Raw genomic sequence first — 20,316 nt, 5'->3', positions numbered from 1 at the left:
TGAATAAATACTATGATTTAGTTGGAGGGTAACAGAAGTGGCTGATATGGTAGGCCACAGAATTTCCAGGTCTTTTTTGGAAAGCTAAAACTCAGTCTCAGCACCCAGCTTGTTCGTATCTTCAGAGATGACAAATCCTAAACTGCTAAAGGCCGCCTCTACCCAGCTCTGATATGGAATTCTTCACATTAGGAAAAAGGTAGTTCTTTATAGCAATGCTTACCTTTGTGGGCAACTAGGCAGAGGATCTACAACTTTTCCTTTTTAGAAAGAGACTACTTTGGCAAACTGAACATAAAAGTTAAGATTATATATCTAGACTTTTAGAGTAAAAACTCTAGATTTTAAAATTTCATACTATTTCTCTCTCAAAAATACTATTTCCATGTTGTAGAACAACTCAAGCTGAACAAAGCAACATCTACTCTCTTTTTTGAAGTAATAATTCAGATGATATGCCAGAGCCTTTGTTAGCAGCCTTCCATTCAAATAGGCATGGGACCATGTGGTAGTTCACAGGATCCCATAGGATAAACGCAGCTCATTAATAACAAGGGAGAAGTCCTACCTGAATGGGTTCTCATGTGCCTTTTCAGCTTGTATGTGTCCCTGCTGGCATAACTGCACAAACTGCACTGGAACGGGCGCTCTCCAGTATGAGAGCGGATGTGACGTTTTAATTTGCTGACCTGAAATATGAAAGTAACCAAATCACTTACACTTCTATTAATAGATTTTAACATGAGCACTGTGGGTTATGCACAAAAGCTTAGTTTTGGGTTCTGAAGCTAGAAAAAGTTGAAAAGATATTTCTTTCCATTCATTATTTGCCTCCAAAGCCCTATCATATTCTAAGGGAAGGGAGTAAATGGAAAGGGGCCTAGGTAAGTCAAGATTGATCACCAATATTTATTTAAGCTAGAAGACAGGTATGTGGGGGAGTAGTATGCTCTTCCACATATATCTCCTTTCTGCTACTGTTCCAGGTCCTTACGCATGACAGGCAAGTACCCTACCACTAAGTTATATCTCAAGTTCTTCTCTATATGTGAAATTTTCTGTAAAAATCTTTAAAAATCCATGTCTACTTATGGATCAATTTTCTCCAAAATTCAAATCCAAGTGTGTGATTTAATTTCTTCTTCCATATCATAAGCATTTCCTAGCCAAGCTGGGCTCTAGGGGCATCTCATTTCTCTTCCTCATCACTTTCTATTGTTTAAGTCTCCTACTGGGTACTCTATCCCAAACTGACTTTCAAAGTTGACTCGAAGTGCTTTGAACACTCACTAAATCTTTTTTTTTTTTAAATATATTTTTAGTTGTTGATGGACTTTATTGTCTTTATTTTTACGTGGTGCTGAGATTTGAACCTAGTGCCTCATGCATGCTAGGCAAGCACGCTACCACTGAGCCACAACCCCAACCCTCACTAAATCTTTCACTCAAAATTTTTAAAGTATTCTGATTTTAAGAAAAACACTATTGTAATTATGTAATACACTAAACTTTCACACTTGGTAAGTGGTCAGATAACTATGCTAGCAGCATTACTGAATGTTCTCTCTCTCTCTCTCTCTTAGTACTCTTATCATGAAGTTACACCTCCAGACCCCAAATCCAAAACTTTGAGCACTGACATGATGTTATCAAGTGGAAAATGCCACACCTGACCTCATAAATAATGGGTCACAGTCAAAAGAGATACATACTAAAAATACTGTATAAAATTATTTTTAGTCTATGTATATAAAAGCTGTATACCAAACGTACATGAACTTTTGTGTTTAGACTTGGGTCCTATAGTCTTTAAATATACACTAACATTCCAAGATTCAAAAAAATTTTCAAGAAATATGAAATATTTCTAGTCCCAAGCATTTCACGTTATAAATACTCAATCTACATACTACCGATTTCTAGGGGATGGATACATAGCTCAGTTGTAAGAGCATTTGCTCAGCATGTGCAAAGACCTGTTTTGAATCCCTTGCACTGGGGAAAAAATGACTGATTTCTGTATCTTTCTGTGTCTGATCACTCTACTCTTCTTCCTTACCACTCTTCCTGCTTTAAGTCATTGAGCTGATAATTTTGGATTTCATCAGCAAACAAGTATATCTGAAAAAAAAAATGACTGCTTTGTCTTTCCATTTATAATTCATTTCTTATTTTCTACAATTAGCTAGAATTTCTAGTAGGAATGAATAAATCATTTTGTTCCAGATTTTAATGGGAACACTTTCAATATTTCAGAGTTATTAGGGTGGGTTTACTATAGGTTTTTGATAATATATGCCTGACTCATATTAAAGAAGTTTCTGCTTTTTTTTTTAAATAAGGAAAATTTAAATATAAATATATATATATTTTAGTTGTAGGTGAACACAATACCTTTATTTTATTTATGTGGTTCTGAGGGTCGAACCCAGGGCCTCACACATGGGAGACAAGCACTCTACTGCTGAGCCCCAGCCCCAGCTCAAGAAGTTTTACTTTTAACCTACAGGGACTGCATATAGTAACAAGAATTGAATTTTATAGTTTTTCCCCTTAGATATCTACAGAAATGGTCATATAATTTTTCTTTAGCCACTCAATGTACTGTATTATCAATAATTTCCTAATTATTAAAAATAATTTCATATACTTGTGCCACAGATACACTCAAATAATCATTTACTCTTAAGTACATTATTAGATTTGGTTAATTTGGTTTTTTTAAAAAATAAATTTGGTTTATTGAAGTGAATCTTTTTTATTTTTTTTTTTTTGGTGGTGCTGGCGATTGAACCCAGGGCCTTGTGCATGTGAGGCAAGCACTCTACCAACCGAGCTATATCCCCAGCCCCTTGGTTAATATTTTTTGCTTCTCTGTGAAAATAATATAGTTTTCTTTTTGGTAGTATCCCTATCCAGTTTGACAAGAGAATAGCCTCAAACAGTAAAATTAGTAAAACATTCTTTCCTCCTACCCACAAGTGCTGGGGATTGAACCCAGGGCTACACCTAAGTGATCTACCACCACATCCTCAGCCCCAAACCTTCCAAGTAATTTAGGTATATGGATACAACATTTTTGTTTTTTTTTATGTGGTGCTGAGGATCGAACCCAGTGCCCCGCACGTGCCAGGCGATCGAGTTACCACTTGAGCCACATCCCCAGCCCCAATAAGTAAAAATTTTTTTTTTTTTTTTAAAGAGAGAGTGAGAGAGGAGAGAGAGAATTTTTTTTAATATTTATTTTTTAGTTCTCGGCGGACACAACATCTTTGTTGGTATGTGGTGCTGAGGATCGAACCCGGGCCGCACGCATGCCAGGCGAGCGCGCTACCGCTTGAGCCACATCCCCAGCCCCATAAGTAAAAATTTAATAGTCATTACAATTTTTTTTTTAGGGAAGGCTGTGTGTATTTGACTGTTAATATTATCTACTAGATTTTCTACCTCATCTTAAAGGCATTTCAGATTTTTATTATCTTCAAACTGAAATCATGATCTACTTCCTTAAGAAAGGTTCTAACAAGGAGCTGAACACTCACTTCTACACTGGCATAATCACACATGGAACACTTAAATGGCTTCTCGTGGGTGTGTTTGTAACGACGATGCCGCACCAATTCTCCACTGGTCACAAAGGCCATGTCGCAGTCTGGGCACTTGTGAGGACGAGTACCTACAGAAATGAGGGGATAAGAGGAAGAACAAGGAAAAGGGCAGTTAGTAACAGAGAGTTCAATGTGTGGAACAGAATTAGTGCATGAGATTGGATCCTAGTCATCCCTTCAATTCTGCACTAGACTGAGAATACCTCTACAAATTGTGGGAAGACCCAGCTGAATTTATAACACTAGTCTCAGGATGTGAAAACACTTGCCAAACTTTATTATTTATTTATTTCTCTCTCTCTCTCTCTCTTTCAGTGCTAGGGATTGAACCCAGCAGTGCTTAACTGCTAAACTACATTCCCAGCTCTTTTTATTTTGAACCAGGGTCTCCCAAAGCTGCTGAGGTCATCTTGCAATCCTCCTGCCTCAGCTTCCTGAGATGCTGGGATTACAGGCATGTGTCAACATGTCTGGTTTCAGTTTCTCTTAATTACCCACTTCAATCTGTTGCCTTTGGACATAAAATCCTTCTTATCTCTGTTTTGTGAATATCCTGGTCACTATGGATTAAAAGTTAATAAAAACTACATCTGCTTCAACCCTTGCTAAATAAAAATATATAATTGTGATGTTTTATCAAATATAGGTCACAGAATTAATGGATTGGACTAGATCATTATTCATTAAGTCTTATTGTTTTATGATTATAAATAACAGGGCCACTGGACTGTCCATATCCTGAAACTTTTTTCTTTCAACACAAACACACAAATTTGTTTTCTTGTTCTTCTTCTTCTTCTTCTTTTTTTTTGGTTTGGTACTGGGAATTGAACCCAGGGGGACTTAACCACTGAGCCACATCCTCAGCCCTTTGAGATGCTTAGGGCCTTGCTAAATTGCTGACTGGTTTTGAACCCAAGATCCTCCTGTCTCAGCCTCCTGAGCCTTTGGGATTACAGGCATGTACCACTGCACCCAGCACAAACTTTTCTATATAAATTTGTTCTGATAAGGAATTATAGGGGCTTATCAAAGACTTTACAAAGTAGTCCTGCTTTTTATGTAATTTCTATAGACTACTTTTTAAAGTATATCCATATTTAATGTTCTGTAATCTGAATGTCAATTCATTCAATATTTAAACTTTTGGGGGGCAGTAGGGATTCAACCCAGGGGTACTCTGCCACTGAGCTACATTCCAAGCCATTCTTCCTTTTATTCTGAGATAGGGTCTCACTAAGCTTCTAAGGCTGGCCTTGAACTTGTGATCCTCTTGCCAAAGTCTCTTAAATCACTAGGATTTCAGGTGCACACCACTATGTCTGGCTGTATTTAAACATTTTTAATGAATATCATATCCTCTATATCTCTTGTTTTTGCTGAAAAAAATCTTAGTGATTTTAATATACTCTCACATAGTAGTTCTATAACTGATCTTTTCCAGCTACTTTGCAAATAAGGCTGACAGCATAACACAGTGCTATTTTTATAGACTTACTCAGATACTAGGAACTCTTAATTGTGGACAGCAGGTAAAGGTTGACAGCAGATAATACCAAATATTAAAAAAAATTAAAAAGAAAATAAAGGCTACCTTTGAGAATGGAATCAGGAAGTGTCACAATGTAATGAATGGGACTAGCCATACATAGAAATGATTAAGAAAATGAAGAGAATCCTGGAGTACAAAGTTTGACTAGAGTATTATAGGAACTAAGAAATTCCAGGACATTTATTTGCTCAATTTGCTTCTTTGGTACCACTGAAGATGTAAGAGTGAAAGATAGAGTTCTTTCTGTGATGTACGTAGTCTGGTGGTACAGGTAAATAAATTAAAACAAACATGAAGAAAAGGAAAGCAACATTCATTTCTGTTAGGACAAGGTAAGCTGAAAAATAACTTGTGGTGTTCACCTAGTACTATCTAGCAGGGAGTTAAGAGGCCTGTCTCTGGTAGAAACAAACATGGCAATTAGCAAAGAAGTGGACACAAGTGTGGAGCAGGGGTTTCCATCAGGCTATACCATATGACCACCTATGTCCCTCTGCTGAAGGTCCATGTTCACCAAGTCACCTTTCATTTGCTTTAACACCCTGACATAGGCAAGGGTGCCCTCTAGAATGTATTACAACTGCATTTAGAAAATGGATACATACCTGAATGTTATAGGCTTGTTAGTAGGATGAATCAGTCCTACCAAAACAGCTCTGGGGAACCTACTGAACTTATTCTCAAAGCTGAGGACTAAATCAGGACAGAGTACCTATATCCAAGTACACCCATCTTAGCTTGTCTTAATACAGGGTAAAGGGGCTGGGGATGTGGCTCAAGCGGTAGCGCGCTCGCCTCGCATGCGTGCGGCCCGGGTTCGATCCTCAGCACCACATACCAACAAAGATGTTGTGTCCGCCGAGAACTAAAAAATAAATATTAAAAATTCTTTCTCTCTCTCTCACTCTCTCTTTAAAAAAAAAAAATACAGGGTAAAGCTACTTTAATTTAATGCTCCTGTTATAGTATCTTCAAAGCATCAAATAAATCATATTATCGGGCTGGGGCTGTAGCTCAGTGGTGGAGAGCTTGCCTAGCACATGTGAGGTGCCGGATTCCATCCCCAATATCACATGAAAATAAATAAAGGTATTGTGTCCATCTACAACTAAAAAAACAAAAACAAACCAAAACATATAAGTAAAATCTAGAGGGATGTTATAAAATGACTAAGTCACACTAGCAAAGAATATACTTGTGTAAAACTTATTGATTGTAGGCCAACAGACACTCATTCATCTGGCAACCAGGACATCAAAAACAAGAGTAGTACCAGAGATTCAGGAGGTTAAGGTAGAAGAATGGTAAGTTGATAAAGTACCCCTACATCAAATCTCTAGTACCCTCCTACACATACACACACACAGAGTTGTCATATAAAATAAGGTAGAGAACAACGAGAGAAGAAAAACTATTATGCTTGAGGTAGAGACTATGGATAGAAGAACTATTCTGCATGAAAAACCAAGTTGAAAGAACTTATAACTAAATACTACACTGAAAACACAAAGTGTCCAAAACAGACTAATAAAGAAACCTAGTGCAGAAATCTCTCCACTATAACCTTTCTATAACCAACAAAAAGCTATAATAGAATATCTGAACATTCCATTAAAGTATGTCTGGCACTTAAACAAATGAATGTCCGAACTATCAGAAAGATGCCTTAAACTTGCCATTCTCAGATTATGAATTACTTATCTTTCCTTGTGGTAAAACAACCAGGAACAGAAAATGCCAGTTCTTACAAAGGTAAAATTTTACTTCTATTTCTAATATTCTTTTTCATAATGCAGGCATTTGTTACCTGATACTGTATGAGATAATTTTTTGTCATTGTTTTTTTTTTTGTGTGTGTGTGTGTGGTGCTGGGGATTTAACCCAGGGTCTTGTGCATGCAAGGCAAGCACTCTACCAACTGAGCTATATCCCCAGCCCCGAACTGCTTTTGTGTGTGTCATTGTTGCTAAACCTCAACAACACAGCTGGATATTGTGGTGCACACCTGACACTTGAGAGGCTGAGGCAGGAGGACTGCAAGTTTGAGTACAGCCTCAAGTCCGTGTTTCAAAATAAATAACAATAAAACAAAACAACAACAAAAAACCTCACAACATCATGGTTAAGTCTTCAGGAATTATTCCAGGAAACTATGATAATCTTTTTCTGGATCATCATCCTTGTATCATTTGGATTATATCCCACTCAGCTTTTTTTTTTTTGGTAGTGGGAACTGAACCCAGGGGTGCTTAACCACTGAGCCCATCCCCAGCCCTTTTTTATATTTTATTTAGAGATGAAGTCTCACTGAGTTGCTAAGTGCCAATTTAATTGCTGAGGGTGGCTCTGAACTTGCGATTCTCCTGCCTCAGCTTCCCAAGTCTCTGGGATTACAGGCACGCTGCGCTGGGCCCCCACTAAGCTTTCTTGATATTTGCATTTAACTAATGTAACTACAGCGTACCTGCTTATGGTAAAGTCAAGATTACAAAAAGGACACAACAAAAAAAATCTTCCTTCTTTAACTTCCTATTTCAATCAGCTTAGATAAAACCCAAGTTTTAACCTTTATCATGTTGTAGCCCCCACATTCTTATCCGGCACCTGTGTGTGTGTTAAGGTGATTCCTCAAGAGGGTGACTGTTCTGAATGCCCTGCCACAGAGATGGCACTTATGTGGTCTCTCATCAGTGTGACTTTTCATGTGACGATCCAAATTTGAACGCCGTGGACACGTGTAACTGCAAAGCTCACACTGGAATGTCTTCTTTACACCTATATACAAAATAAAACACTTACTTGCTGCAGGGTTTCAAGGTGTTAAAATTAATCCCAATTCTTAATTCTTACAAATATATATCATTCACCTTTATAATGAACTCAATCATACTAAATTAAAATTATCTCATCATTATAGATTTACTTCTTTTTCTTTTAGGACTTACAAAAAAAGAACTTCATCTGGAAAAAACTTCTATTAGACTGGTTAAAAAAAACTGGTATCCAGATACTAACCTTAAAAAATACATTTCATAAAATACAACTTATATATGAATTGTTGTACGCTTTATCCCAAAATGATGAGATTATTATGGATAAATTCATTTTACCTTTCTTTTTAATTTTTGTTGGCTTTGGAGGCTTCATATTACCAACAACTTTCTCTGCATTAACCTCTGACAGCAGACCTTCCTGCTGTTCTTCCTCAAAATCGTAGACAGACACATCCACATCTTTGCCCTCCTCTGTGTAACGCAGTTTGCTCTTTTTGGTTTTCTTTGTTTTTTTGGCTGGTGGCTGATAGTCTGGGTCTTTTTGCCAGCTCGGATCTTCCTGAGGTGGAAGTTCCCCTTGCTCTAGTGTCTCCACCTCTCCATTGGCCCCCACTTTCACCACCTGAAACCCTTCAGGCAAAGGTAAGGTGTGACATATCATGGGTTCACTTTCTGCAAGGCCCTCTTTAGACACTTCATTCTCATAAGCCCCCTGAAGTTCTTCTACTGAAGTGGTAGCAACAGGTACAGTTACAGGAACAGGTACTTGAACAAGCTGAAGCTCTCCTATGTTTATAGGCTGTTCCTCCATATTTACAACCTGCAAGGTTATTATCTGGGTATCATCTACAGCAGCCTCTGCTTCTGGAGCCACTGTACCCTCCATTACTTCAGTCTTCATCTGAAGAAGGGTAGGATCCAGCTGTTCCATCATTACCATCTGTACACTGCTATTGACATCCTGGACCACCTCACCCCCATCGGTCTGGTTCTGGGGTAAGTGGCAAGCATCTTCTTCCTGGCCCCCTTCCCGGCGTCGCTGGTAAGTCTTTCTCTCCTTTCCTTTAATGAAAGTTTCAGACTCCTCCACAATGGCTTCAACCGCCTCACCTTCCATATCCCCTTCCTTTATCAAGGGAAAACACAGATTATTATTTAAGATAAAGTTTGTCAAATGAAAACATACATTTTAAAACAAAAAAGAACTCCAGTAAATGAATTAAGCACCAATGGCTGTTCAGCAGACATTATATGCCTCCTGATAGAAGAAAAAGTGTCATCTATGATGCAATCTTGTCAATCAAAACAAAACAAAACAAAAAATCTGAACCAAGAGTCTCGATCCAACTACCAATTAACAGGAAAGAGACAACAGAGAATGTTAAATTACATCGCAAGGATGACATCAGCAAAGTCCCAGTTTAAGGGGAAACAATGAAGGATTAGTTTGTATTTTTTCTGCAAATAAACGACCAGAAGAAAAAACCAGGAAGGTTGGAGAGACAACCTATCAACTTAAAATTCTCAACCTAGATGATCTTGCCTCCAGGGATGTTTGGCAAGGTCTGGAGACATTGTTAGTTGCTACTACTAGGGTGGGCTGTTACTACTTGTAACCGGTGGGGACAAATGCTACTAAACATTCTACAAGGAACAGGTCAATCCACCATGAAGAATGATCTGGCCCAAAATGTCAACAGTTCTGAGGGAGAGAAACTCTGATACAAAGGACAGCAACTACTAACAATATATGAACCTTCAAATCAACCTTCAAACCAATAAATGATTTTAAAAATGACATGAAACAACTAGAAATTTCAACTCTGAATTTAAAAAAAATTTTGTGTGTGTGTTGGGGATTGAATCCAAGGGTGCTTTACCACTGAGCTACATTCCTAGTTATTTTTTATTTCCTTCTGTAGACAATTTCTTGCTAAGCTTATGAGGGTCTCACTAAATTATTGAGGCTGTCCTGGAATTTGTAGTCCTCCTGCCTCAGCCTCCAGAGTCTCAGGCATGCCCTGTGCAACTCTGGATATTTGATGATACTAAAGAATTATTAACAAAACTAGCTTAAATCTTAAACATTTTGGGGAAAAGATGGTCAAAAATATATAAAATTTTTCCTGTCCAGGGGACATTGATGGCATAAGGGGGAGCACAGCTATAACTGTTTTTCACAAAATTTCATTTAGGATGAGTAAGTTCAAGAGACCTTCTATATGGGTAATGGGATTGTAGCTTAGTGGTAGAGTGCTTGCCTAGCACAGGTGAGCACAGGGTTCCATCTTTAGCACCACATAAAAACAAATAGTGGTCTGGGGTTATAGCTCAGTGGTAGAGTACTTGCCTAACATGTGCTCACTGGGTTCAATTCTCAGCACCACATATAAATAAATAAAATAAAGGTTCACTGACAACTAAAACATAATCCTAAGAAAAACGCAAAGATTAAATGCTTTAAAAAAGAGAGACCTACTATATAATAAGGAGACTATAATTAATAACTAGGTACAAAATCACTGAGAAGAATTTTTTCGGGGAGCGGGGGGGAGGGGCAAGGATTAAACCAAGGGGGGCTTAACCACTGAACCACATTTCCAGCCCTTTTTAGTTTTTTTATTTTGAGACAAGGTCTTACTAAGTTGCTGAAGCTGGCTTTGAACTTGTGATTCTCCTGCCTTAGTCTCCCGAGTTGCAGGGATTATAGGTATGCACCAACACACCTGGCTCACTGAATAGATTTTAAGTTTTCTCAATGCAAAATAGAAGTATATGAGAGGCTGGCAAGTGGCAGAGCCCTTGCCTTGCACATGTGAGGCACTGGGTTTGATCCTCAGTACCACATAAAAATAAGCAAACAAAATAAAGACATAGTGTCCATCCAGAACTAAAAAAAAAAAAAGAAGTATGTGAGGTAGTCTGTATGTTAATTAGCTTGATTTAGTCATTCCACAACATATACATATTTCAAAACACCATGTACAATATAAATATGTATAATTTTTATTTGTCAATTAAAAATAGGTGAATTAAAAAATAAATCTTAGGGCTGGGTGTGGTGGCACACTCCTGTAATCCCAGAGGCGCAGAGGCAGAGGCAAGAGGATCGAGTTCAAAGCCAGCCTCAGCAATTTAGTGAAGTGCTAAGCAACTCAGTGAGACCCCGTCTCTAATAAAAGACAAAATAGGGATAGGGATGTGGCTCAGTGGTCAAGTGCCCCTGAGTTCAATCCTCTGTACCTAAAAATCAATCAATCAATCAATCAATCTTAGGTCTAGAAATGTAGTTCAGGGATGAAGTACTCACCTAGCAATCCCCACCACCACAAACAATAACAACTGTATTTTTCTTTTTTAGTTGTAGACGAACATAACATCTTTATTTTATTTATTTATTTTTATGTGGTGCTGAGGATTGAACCCAGTACCTCACACATGCTATGCAAGTACTCAATCACTGAGCCACAACCCCAGTCCCATCGCCCCCTTTTCAAACTGAGAATTAACTCAAGGGTGCTTTACTCCTGAGCTTCATGCCAAGTCCTTTTATTTTCTGAGACTGGGTCTTGCTAAGTTGCTTAGGGCCTAAGTGGCTGAGGCTGACTGTGAATTCATGATCCTCCATGTGTCAGCCTCCAGAGTTGCTGGGATTCTCCTGGCCAAACTGTTTATATCTCTTACATCTATTTATAAACACCAGTAGAGAGCCTCGTCTGTTTTTTGGTACCAGGGGCCCTTACCCACTGAGTCACATCCCCAGCCCTTTTTTGTATTTTATTTAGAGATTGCTAAGTTGCTGAAGCTAGCTTTGAACTCAAACTCCTTCTGCCTTAGCCTCCCAGGCTACTGGGATTATAGGCATGTACTACCATGTCCAGCCCGTTTTTTTTTTTTTTAAGAGAGAGTGAGAGAGGAGAGAGAGTGAGAGAGAGAGAGAGAGAGAGAATTTTTAATATTTTATTTTTTAGTTCTCGGCGGACACAACATCTTTGTTGGTATATGGTGCTGAGGATCGAACCCGGGCCGCACGCATGCCAGGCGAGCGCACTACCGCTTGAGCCACATCCCCAGCCCTACCTTGCTGTTTTTAAGCTAATTTCCACCTTAGAAAACATACTGTAAGGGCTGGGGTTGTGGCTCAGTGGTAGAGCGCTTGCTTAGCACATGTGAGGCACTGGGTTCAATCTTCAGTACCACATAAAAATAAATAAATAAAATAAAATAAAGGTTTTTGTGTCCATCTACAACTAAAAAATTAAAAAAAAAATAGAAAACAAAACATGCTGTCAAAAGTTTTTAGAAAAGATTAAGGTATAACTGATATATTTTAAAAAATTATTCATTTTGAATTTGTCTGGATGTATGTTTGTGGTAGGTATAAATACATCCTGGTATGTGTGTGATAATGAACCAACATCAAGGTACTAAACATCACCTAAAAAATTTCCTTGTATTGCTGTGGGATTTATTTAGTTTTTCATGCTAAGAATATTTAGCATGAGATCTAATTAATCTCTTTTCATATTCAAACTGCAGAATACCACATTATTAACTATAGGTACTATGTAGTATAGCAGGTCTATAGAACGTATTCATATTAAAATAACTGAACTGTATACCCACTGAGCAACATTTCCCCATTTCTCTGTCATTGTTTTCCATCCTGTTTTTTTGAAGCCAGAATCAGAACTTAGATTCAGACTCTACTAGCCTTGTTTTTAGCCAGCATACAACACAGCCTCCAGTGTTCTATTATCAACTTGACATTAGTCTTTCTCTTACATGAGACCATGAGTTCCCCGAGGACAAGAAATACATCTAACAAGTGGTTTTTACTCAATACTGTGACTAGGTTGGTAATTACTAAATAAATTCTAACCAAATTGAAAATATAACAGAAAATAATCAGCCAACTCATATATTGTGGATCTGAAGTCCTGGGAGTAGAGAGTACTCACATTCCTAAGAAGAAAATGGGTCTGCGCAATAATCTAATTCAGTGTGTATGTGTTTTGGGGGAAAATGCATTAAGGGCTTTAGGTTAAATAAATAATCTTATAAAAAAGGGTAAGAACTGTCAGGTCTGGTAGCACAGGCTACTCAGGAGGCTGAAGGAGGACTTTAAATTTGAGGCCAACCTAAAAAAGTATTGCTATACTTTTTTAGAAGATATATCTTTAGTTGTAGATGGACATAAAACCTTTTATTTATTTTTATTATTTTTTTTAATGTGGTGCTGAGGAGTAAACCAGTGCCTCACATGTACTACGTAAGTGCTCTACCACTAAGCTATATCCCCAGTCCCAAAAACAATACTCTATGACCTTACCAAAACATAAGTATAACTAGGCGTGGCTGCACACAACTGTAATCTCAGTGACTGGAGAGGCTGCATCAGGAAGATAGCAAGTTCAAGGCCAGCCTTAGCAGATTATAGAGACCCCGTCTCACAATGAAAAATAAAAAGGGCTGAGTGTGTGGTTCAGTGTTACAGCACCCCTGGGTTCCATCTCCAGTACAAAAATAAACAAGAAAAAATAAAAGTTTACTTCCAAATTAATATTTAAAGTGTTTTACATCTTGGCTTAGTTTCAAACAAAGCTTTTGCTACTTCTATTAGAGATATACTTTTCCAGTTATCTGTGCAAGCTCTGTGTCCACACTAGCAGTGAGAAATGGTTCCTTAAGCCAGGACTAACTATAAGGCAGCACAAAGACTGGAGAGAGATAGGCAAGGCCTGTTTCTGCAGTCTACAAGTTCAGGACAAAAATGGTACAAAAATTCAAGGTAAGATTAGGAAGGTTTAGAGAAAGATAACAAACAGCTATGGAGCAAAATGCTGCCCAAATGTGGAACTGGAATGGAATCCTGAAACATGAGCAGGGTACATAGACAGTCTGGAGTATGTATGTGTTTTGGGGAAAAAGGTGTTAAGAGCTTTAGGTAAAATAAAGAACTTATAAGGAAGGGTAAGAATTGCCAGGTTTGGTGGCACAGGCTACTGGAGAGGCTGAGGGAGGACTGTAAATCTGAGGCCAAACTTGACAACTGGCAATACCTGTCTCAAAAAAAAAAAAAAAAGAAAAAGAAAAAGAAAAAAGAGCTGGGGATACAGCTCAGTAGTACAGTGCCTTCAGTTCCATCCTCAGTACAGAGATCCTCCCCACCCCCCAAAAAAGAGTTGGCTTAAGGCACAGGACAGAGGAAAGGTAAAAGGGGTGCTGGTTACAACCATAGTTTGGATGGCCTTAAATGACAAAATGTGAAAATGTGAAGTAAATCTTATGTGGTCAGCAATGGAAAATAATGTATGCTTTTTGGGCAGGAAAGTTAAGAGTCACATCAGGGCTTGAATTCCTTATCAAAATGTATCTAATTTTTTGGGGGGGAAAAGATGTATTTAATATCTTCTGGATTTCAAGGTCCCCCACTGTCTGACCTATGACAATTTATTCAGATTTCTGATTTGCTGCACTCCTCTAGCACACACTTTCCCCTCCAGTCAAGCTGTTTGTCTATTCATAGGAACACAGTTCCCACTACGATCTCCCTTTTTTACTGTGTACTTTATGTCCTTCTTATCCTTCTCAGACTGAAATCATTCTTAGCACAACAAAATCTTGAGGTTCTGTGGCAATCACTTTTGCTCCAAATGTCTCTGCTGATAAAATAACTACAGTTTTATACTTAAAAATGTCTCAACCAGAAGTTTAGGAGGTTGAAGCAGTAGGAGTACAAGTTCCAGCCCAGCCTGGACAACTTAGTGAGACTACGTCTCCAAAGAGCGAGAGAGACAGAGATAGAGATATCTCATTTACATTTCTTGTTATTAAAGACTACTTTAAGCATAACTATCATTTTGTATACAAACCCAATATTGCTAAGATGGATTATTTTTGGAAATAGGAATCCTCTACTGCAACACTGCTCAATAAAAATATTATGTGAAACAAGTGTGGTGGCACTCATCTATGATTCCAGCTACCTAGGAAGCTGAAGCAAGTAGCTGAAGAGTAGCTGAAGCAAGAGGATCCCAAGCTGGAGGCTAGATTGGGCTACTTAGTGAGACCCTGTCTCAAATAAAAAATTAAAAGGACTGAAGATGTAGCTCAGTGGTAGAGTGTCCAAGAGTTGAATCCCCAGTTCTCTCTCTCTCTCTCTCTCACACACACACACACACACACACACACACACACAGTGTAAGCCACAAATGTGAGACATGTGTAATATAAAATGTGTTTTAAAAATTCATAATTTGAAGAAATTGGTTAAAAAGGCAAAATGAACAAGTGAAATTAATTTTAATCTATTTTATTGAACCCAACATGTCCAAAATATTATCATTTCAAGGTGTAATCAATACACATAATCAATACAAAAACTATTCATGAAATACTTTATATTCTTTTTCATACTAAGTACTTTATAACACACCTCAATTTGAACTAGGGGCTACTGTACTTATTGGATAGCACAGCTTTAAACTTTTGCTGCTCAAAATCTGGTCTCAGGACCAGCAAAAATGGGGTAACCTTGGAGATTTTTAGAAACACAGAACTTCAGGTGCTGCCCTGATGCACAGAATCTGGCTTTCCAACTTATATTATACCATTACTTTTTTTTTTTTTTGGAGCATATGACACCATTTTATTTTTTTATTTTTTTTACACCATTACTTTTTACTTTTTTTTTTTTTTTTTAATGAGAGAAATTTTCCAGGCCACAAAGGTCCCACAGTTAGTATTACAGCAAAGAGGATGATAATAATAATGTCTGGATTTAGGGAACACAGAATAAGCCCCATCTACCTTAGAGATATTACTGTGAAAGTTATTAAAGAACAAAGAACAAAAATTCACATGCTGTAAATGTTAATGGTGGTTCTGCCTGCAAATACTACATAATCCCAGACTGCTTAAGTATTCCAATATAAAATCAGTAGACGAAAAACATTTAATCTCAGAGTTAGGGTTTATAGGACACAATCTGAAGAACACAGAAAAATCCACTTTTGTCTTTCTGAGTCTGAAAACTTAAAATGTTAGAAACTGAGTGTTTCTAAAAACAGTCTAAAAAAAGTCAAAGAATTATAACAGTAGACAAACAACTGGTATAAAGTAGTACAAATTGAAACAAACTGTGTTGTCAAGGAGAGGAGCTAACAGTATTTGCTCATTATGAAAAGAACAAATGGCATTAGGTCCATGAACATCAGCATCTATTCAAGTCTTAAATAGTAACTAATATTTTTACAGAGAAACACAAAACAAAAAGTGACAAGCTACCAACCTCTCCCAGACACTGCTTAGAAATCTCAGTGCATCCTTTCAAGCAGTAGATCCCTCAATCTAACTTCCTCCAGGAAAAGCAAGTCTCTCCTCTGAATCAATAACTAACCCAATAGGCTGGACCAGGCCTCACTCCCTACTCCTTGGGGACAGCGCTCTTAGCTGCCTCACCCTTATAAATAGCTCCAATCCATTTCCTCCCTTCTTCTTCAGACTCTTTATTTCTTTCCTGTTTATTTATTTATTTTTAAATTTTTAGGTACTGGGGATAGAACCCAGGGGAACTTAACTACTGAGCCATACACCCAGCTCTTTTTATTTTTTATTTTGAGACAGTATCCCATTAATTCTTTAGTGGCTCTCTCCTTGTTTGAGTTGGTTGTATCTTGTAAGTTTTGTCAAATCTCTTTCGTGAACTTACACCAATAAAAACAGGTTGTTTACATTTACTTCTGGAACACCCCATCCCCAGATTATTCAAGTCTCATTTATGGAAAGTGAAAAATGAAGCATGTAAAAGATAAAAGATGTTTATATTTCTTTTTTTAATATTTATTTTTTTAGCTGGACACAATATCTTTATTTTATTTATTCTTATATGGTGCTGTGGATCGAACCCAGGGCCTCACATATGCTAGGCGAGCGCTCTAACACTGAGCCACAACCCTAGCCCAAAAGATGTTTATATTTCTATGTTTAGAAATAATCATCCACCAATTTAGTGTCTGCTCAGTTTTCCCATGTATACACTTTCTCTTTATTCCTTCCATGCTCAAATTTACATTTGCTGTCTCCAAAGTTTTACTTCTATTACTCCTCAGCACACCAATTTGGTTTCTGCTCCCTAATACTCTACTGAAATGCTCTGAAGCCAGCAATGGCCCTTAACTAGTAAATCCAAAGGAGACTTTTCTGTCCTTATCTGACTTGACCTCTTTGTGGAACCCAGCATTCTATTCTAGGCTTTATCCCAGAATTATGCCAGACCATCAGAAAGCTGGGTATTCTTGGACCACATGGTCTTATCCCCTACAGAACTGCTTTCACTGAGTTTTGTTTTGGCATTATGCCCTTGGCTTGCACTAAAGGATACACGGTGAAATTACATTTGGAGTTAATGCTTGGAAAAGCTATTTTTCAACAAAAGAATTTTTTGTTTCATTGTGAGACCTGTGTAACAGGTACTAGTTTTTAGTTGGCCACACTGTGATCAATTTATTGCTTCTTAAACTATGCAATAACGTTTTTTGTTCTGCCCTGTATTTTCTGGTTTCTAAAATAAATTTATATTATTATTTTTATTTTCTATACATTTTTTCAAATTCTTTGTGAGCTATATAAATGAACTTAAAAATAGGGCATATAAATAAATTTACAATTGTACACATGTATTTTAAATAGAAACTACAGAAAATTAAACTATAAACCTATACCACTTACAACAAACATATCAAAAAACAATGACTAGGGGACTTGGGGGGGGGGTATGGTTATAGCTCAGCAGTAAAGTGCTCACCTTGCACATGTGAGCCACTGGGTTCGATCCTCAGTAGCACATAAAAATAAAATAAAGGTATTGTGTTCACCTACAACTAAAATAAATAAATAAATAATTAAAAATAAAAAAATGTTTTAAAAACAACAAAAAGGGCAAGGGCTATATAGCTCAGTGGCAGAGCACTTGCTTTGCATGTGTGAGGCACTGGGTTCGATCCTTAGCACCATATAAAAATAAAACAAATAAAATAAAGGCAAGCTATCTAACTACAACTACAAAAAAAAAAAAAAAAATCTGGAAAGGGGTGGGTGGGGAGGGGTTGTGGGGCTGGAGCCTCGCTTCCCCTCCTCCCCCTTCCCCTGGTCCCCTATCCCTGGGGCCATTTGTTAAAAAAGAATAATAAAATGATTTAAAAAAAATCTGTAGGAGCTTTTTCAAGACGATACAACTCTTCATAAGACATAAAGACCCCATTTAGGAGGGACACTACAATCTGTATAAATGACTAGAAATGTTAACCATTGTAATGATGCCATTTCTTCCATTTTATATAAAATAATTAAAAATCTGCCAAAAAATAAACAGAAGATTGAAGATAGCAATAAAATTTCTGAAAAATAACAAAGATCACTGTCTATGCCAAACATTAACATAGCATAAAGCATGACAATTAATATGGTATTATCACTACCACAGGCAACTAACAAAAAAAAAAAAAAAAAAAAAGGGCTGGGGATGTGGCTCAAGCGGTAGCGAGCTCGCCTTGCATGCGTGCGGCCCGGGTTCGATCCTCAGCACCACATACCAACAAAGATGTTGTGTCCGCCGAGAACTAAAAAATAAATATTAAAAATTCTCTCTCTCTCTCTCTCTCTCTCTCTCCCCCTCCCTCCCTCCCTCCTTAAAAAAAAAAAAATCCAGGAATAAACACTAGCACATTAAAAAGTTGTCATTTTAAATTAGTGGGGACAAGAGGACTATTTCATAAAAGATGCCAGAAAAACTGCAATTACTTAGAGAAAAAAAATGAGCTATCTTTTGCTCTGTGTTTTGAAGCATGGGAAATAGATAAATCAGAGAAAATGTCTGAGATCCACCTTCAAGTAAAGAAAAAAATACTACATGACAAAAATATGTTGAACAAAAATTTTAAAATATCTGTACTAATGCATTAACACCTTTCTTATATAAATATCAGAAACTTGTAAGAAAATGATAAACCCCCAAAGAAGAAACTGGGCAAAGAACATAAATACAGAACTCAAAGAAATATGAATGGCAGGGCTGGGTGTGCAGCTAGCTCAGGGGCAGAATGCCTCTTTAGTATGCATGAGGCCCTTGGAACACACACACAAAAGGCAGATGAAGGGGGAAAAAAAAAAGAAAAGAAAAAGGAACCTTGTTAAAATGAAACTTAAAATAATGGGGAAGTTTTATCTTTATTAAACTACTAAGCTGTTTTATTTATTTATTTTTTTTTTAGAGAGTGAGAGAGGAGAGAGGAGAGAGGAGAGAGGGGAGAGAGAGAGAGAGAGAGAGAGAGAGAAAGAGAGAGAGAGAGAGAATTTTTAATATTTATTTTTTAGTTCTCGGTGGACACAACATCTTTGTTGGTATGTGGTGCTGAGGATCAAACCACATCCCCAGCCCCGCTAAGACGTTTTAAAGGATACTTTCCAAATTAGTCCTGGTGCAATTAAACCAGCACAGTCCTACAGAAGGTACTGAAGATGTGAATGAAAAACTTTTATAAATAACATTCATATTGAGATTGGTAATTTTATTTCAGACTTTTAAGAATAAGATTAGCCAAGCTACAGGTGTGCTTTTATAGTTTTAACACTCAGGAAGCTGAAGCAGAAGAATTACTTGAGCCTAGGAGTTAGAGACAGACCAGCCTCAAAAACAACAGGATTATAAGGGTATGATTATTATTATTGCCAACTGAACCCAGGGGAGCTTTAACCACTGAGCCACATCCCCAGCCTTTTTAAGGTTTTTTTTTGTTTTGTTTTTTTGAGACAGGATATTGATAAGTTGTTTAAGGCATCTCTAAGTTGCTGAGACTAGGCTTGAAGTTGTGATCCTCCTGCCTCAGCCTCCTGAATTATTAGGATTACATGTTTGCAAAGTGAACAATTATAAACAACCTAAAAATCCAACCACAGGAGAATTGTTAGAACTGGTAAAAATGATACATCCACAAAATGGAATACAACATTATGTACACATTAAGTATCATATTTTAATAATATTATTCTCTTGGTATCCATGGAGAATGGTTCAAGGATTCAACCACCACCCCATGTGTATATTAAAATCTGCAAAAGTTCAAGTCACTTATGTATAAAATGGTATGATATAGTATTTTTATATAACCTATGTACAAACTCCCACATTATACTTTAAATCATCTCTAGATTACTTGTAATACCTAAAAGAATACAAATACTATGTAATTAGATATTATACTGTATTATTTAGGAAATAACAAGGAAAACTTTATTTGTATTAAGTGCAGAAAACAGTTTTTCCTCCTGAGTATCTGTGATCTGCAGTTGGCTGAATCTGTGGACATGGCACACAGAGGAC

At 37.3% G+C, this 20,316-nt stretch overlaps 1 protein-coding gene across 3 annotated transcripts in view; it reads right to left on the bottom strand.

The window, feature by feature from the left end:
* CTCF (CCCTC-binding factor) overlaps positions 1-20,316 on the bottom strand; it is a 51,039-nt gene that overhangs the window by 13,319 nt on the left and 17,404 nt on the right. For 2 of the 3 annotated variants that reach the window (XM_081274985.1, XM_081274984.1), the window contains 4 exons: positions 8,271-9,060; positions 7,765-7,935; positions 3,543-3,676; positions 569-689 (listed from right to left, as the gene is read on the bottom strand). In XM_081274985.1, coding sequence (XP_081131111.1) covers positions 569-689; positions 3,543-3,676; positions 7,765-7,935; positions 8,271-9,051 — 1,207 coding nt within the window. In that variant the 5' untranslated portion in view covers positions 9,052-9,060. The remainder of the gene's footprint in view (positions 1-568; positions 690-3,542; positions 3,677-7,764; positions 7,936-8,270; positions 9,061-20,316) is intronic. The other variant, XM_081274986.1, reaches the window with a different exon arrangement.

This window comes from Spermophilus citellus, assembly GCF_964194105.1.
Source record: "Spermophilus citellus genome assembly, chromosome: 18".
NCBI classification, from domain to species: Eukaryota; Metazoa; Chordata; class Mammalia; order Rodentia; family Sciuridae; genus Spermophilus; species Spermophilus citellus.
The sequence above is the reverse complement of the archived record's forward strand: the minus strand, read 5'-3'. Positions and strand labels throughout refer to the sequence as shown.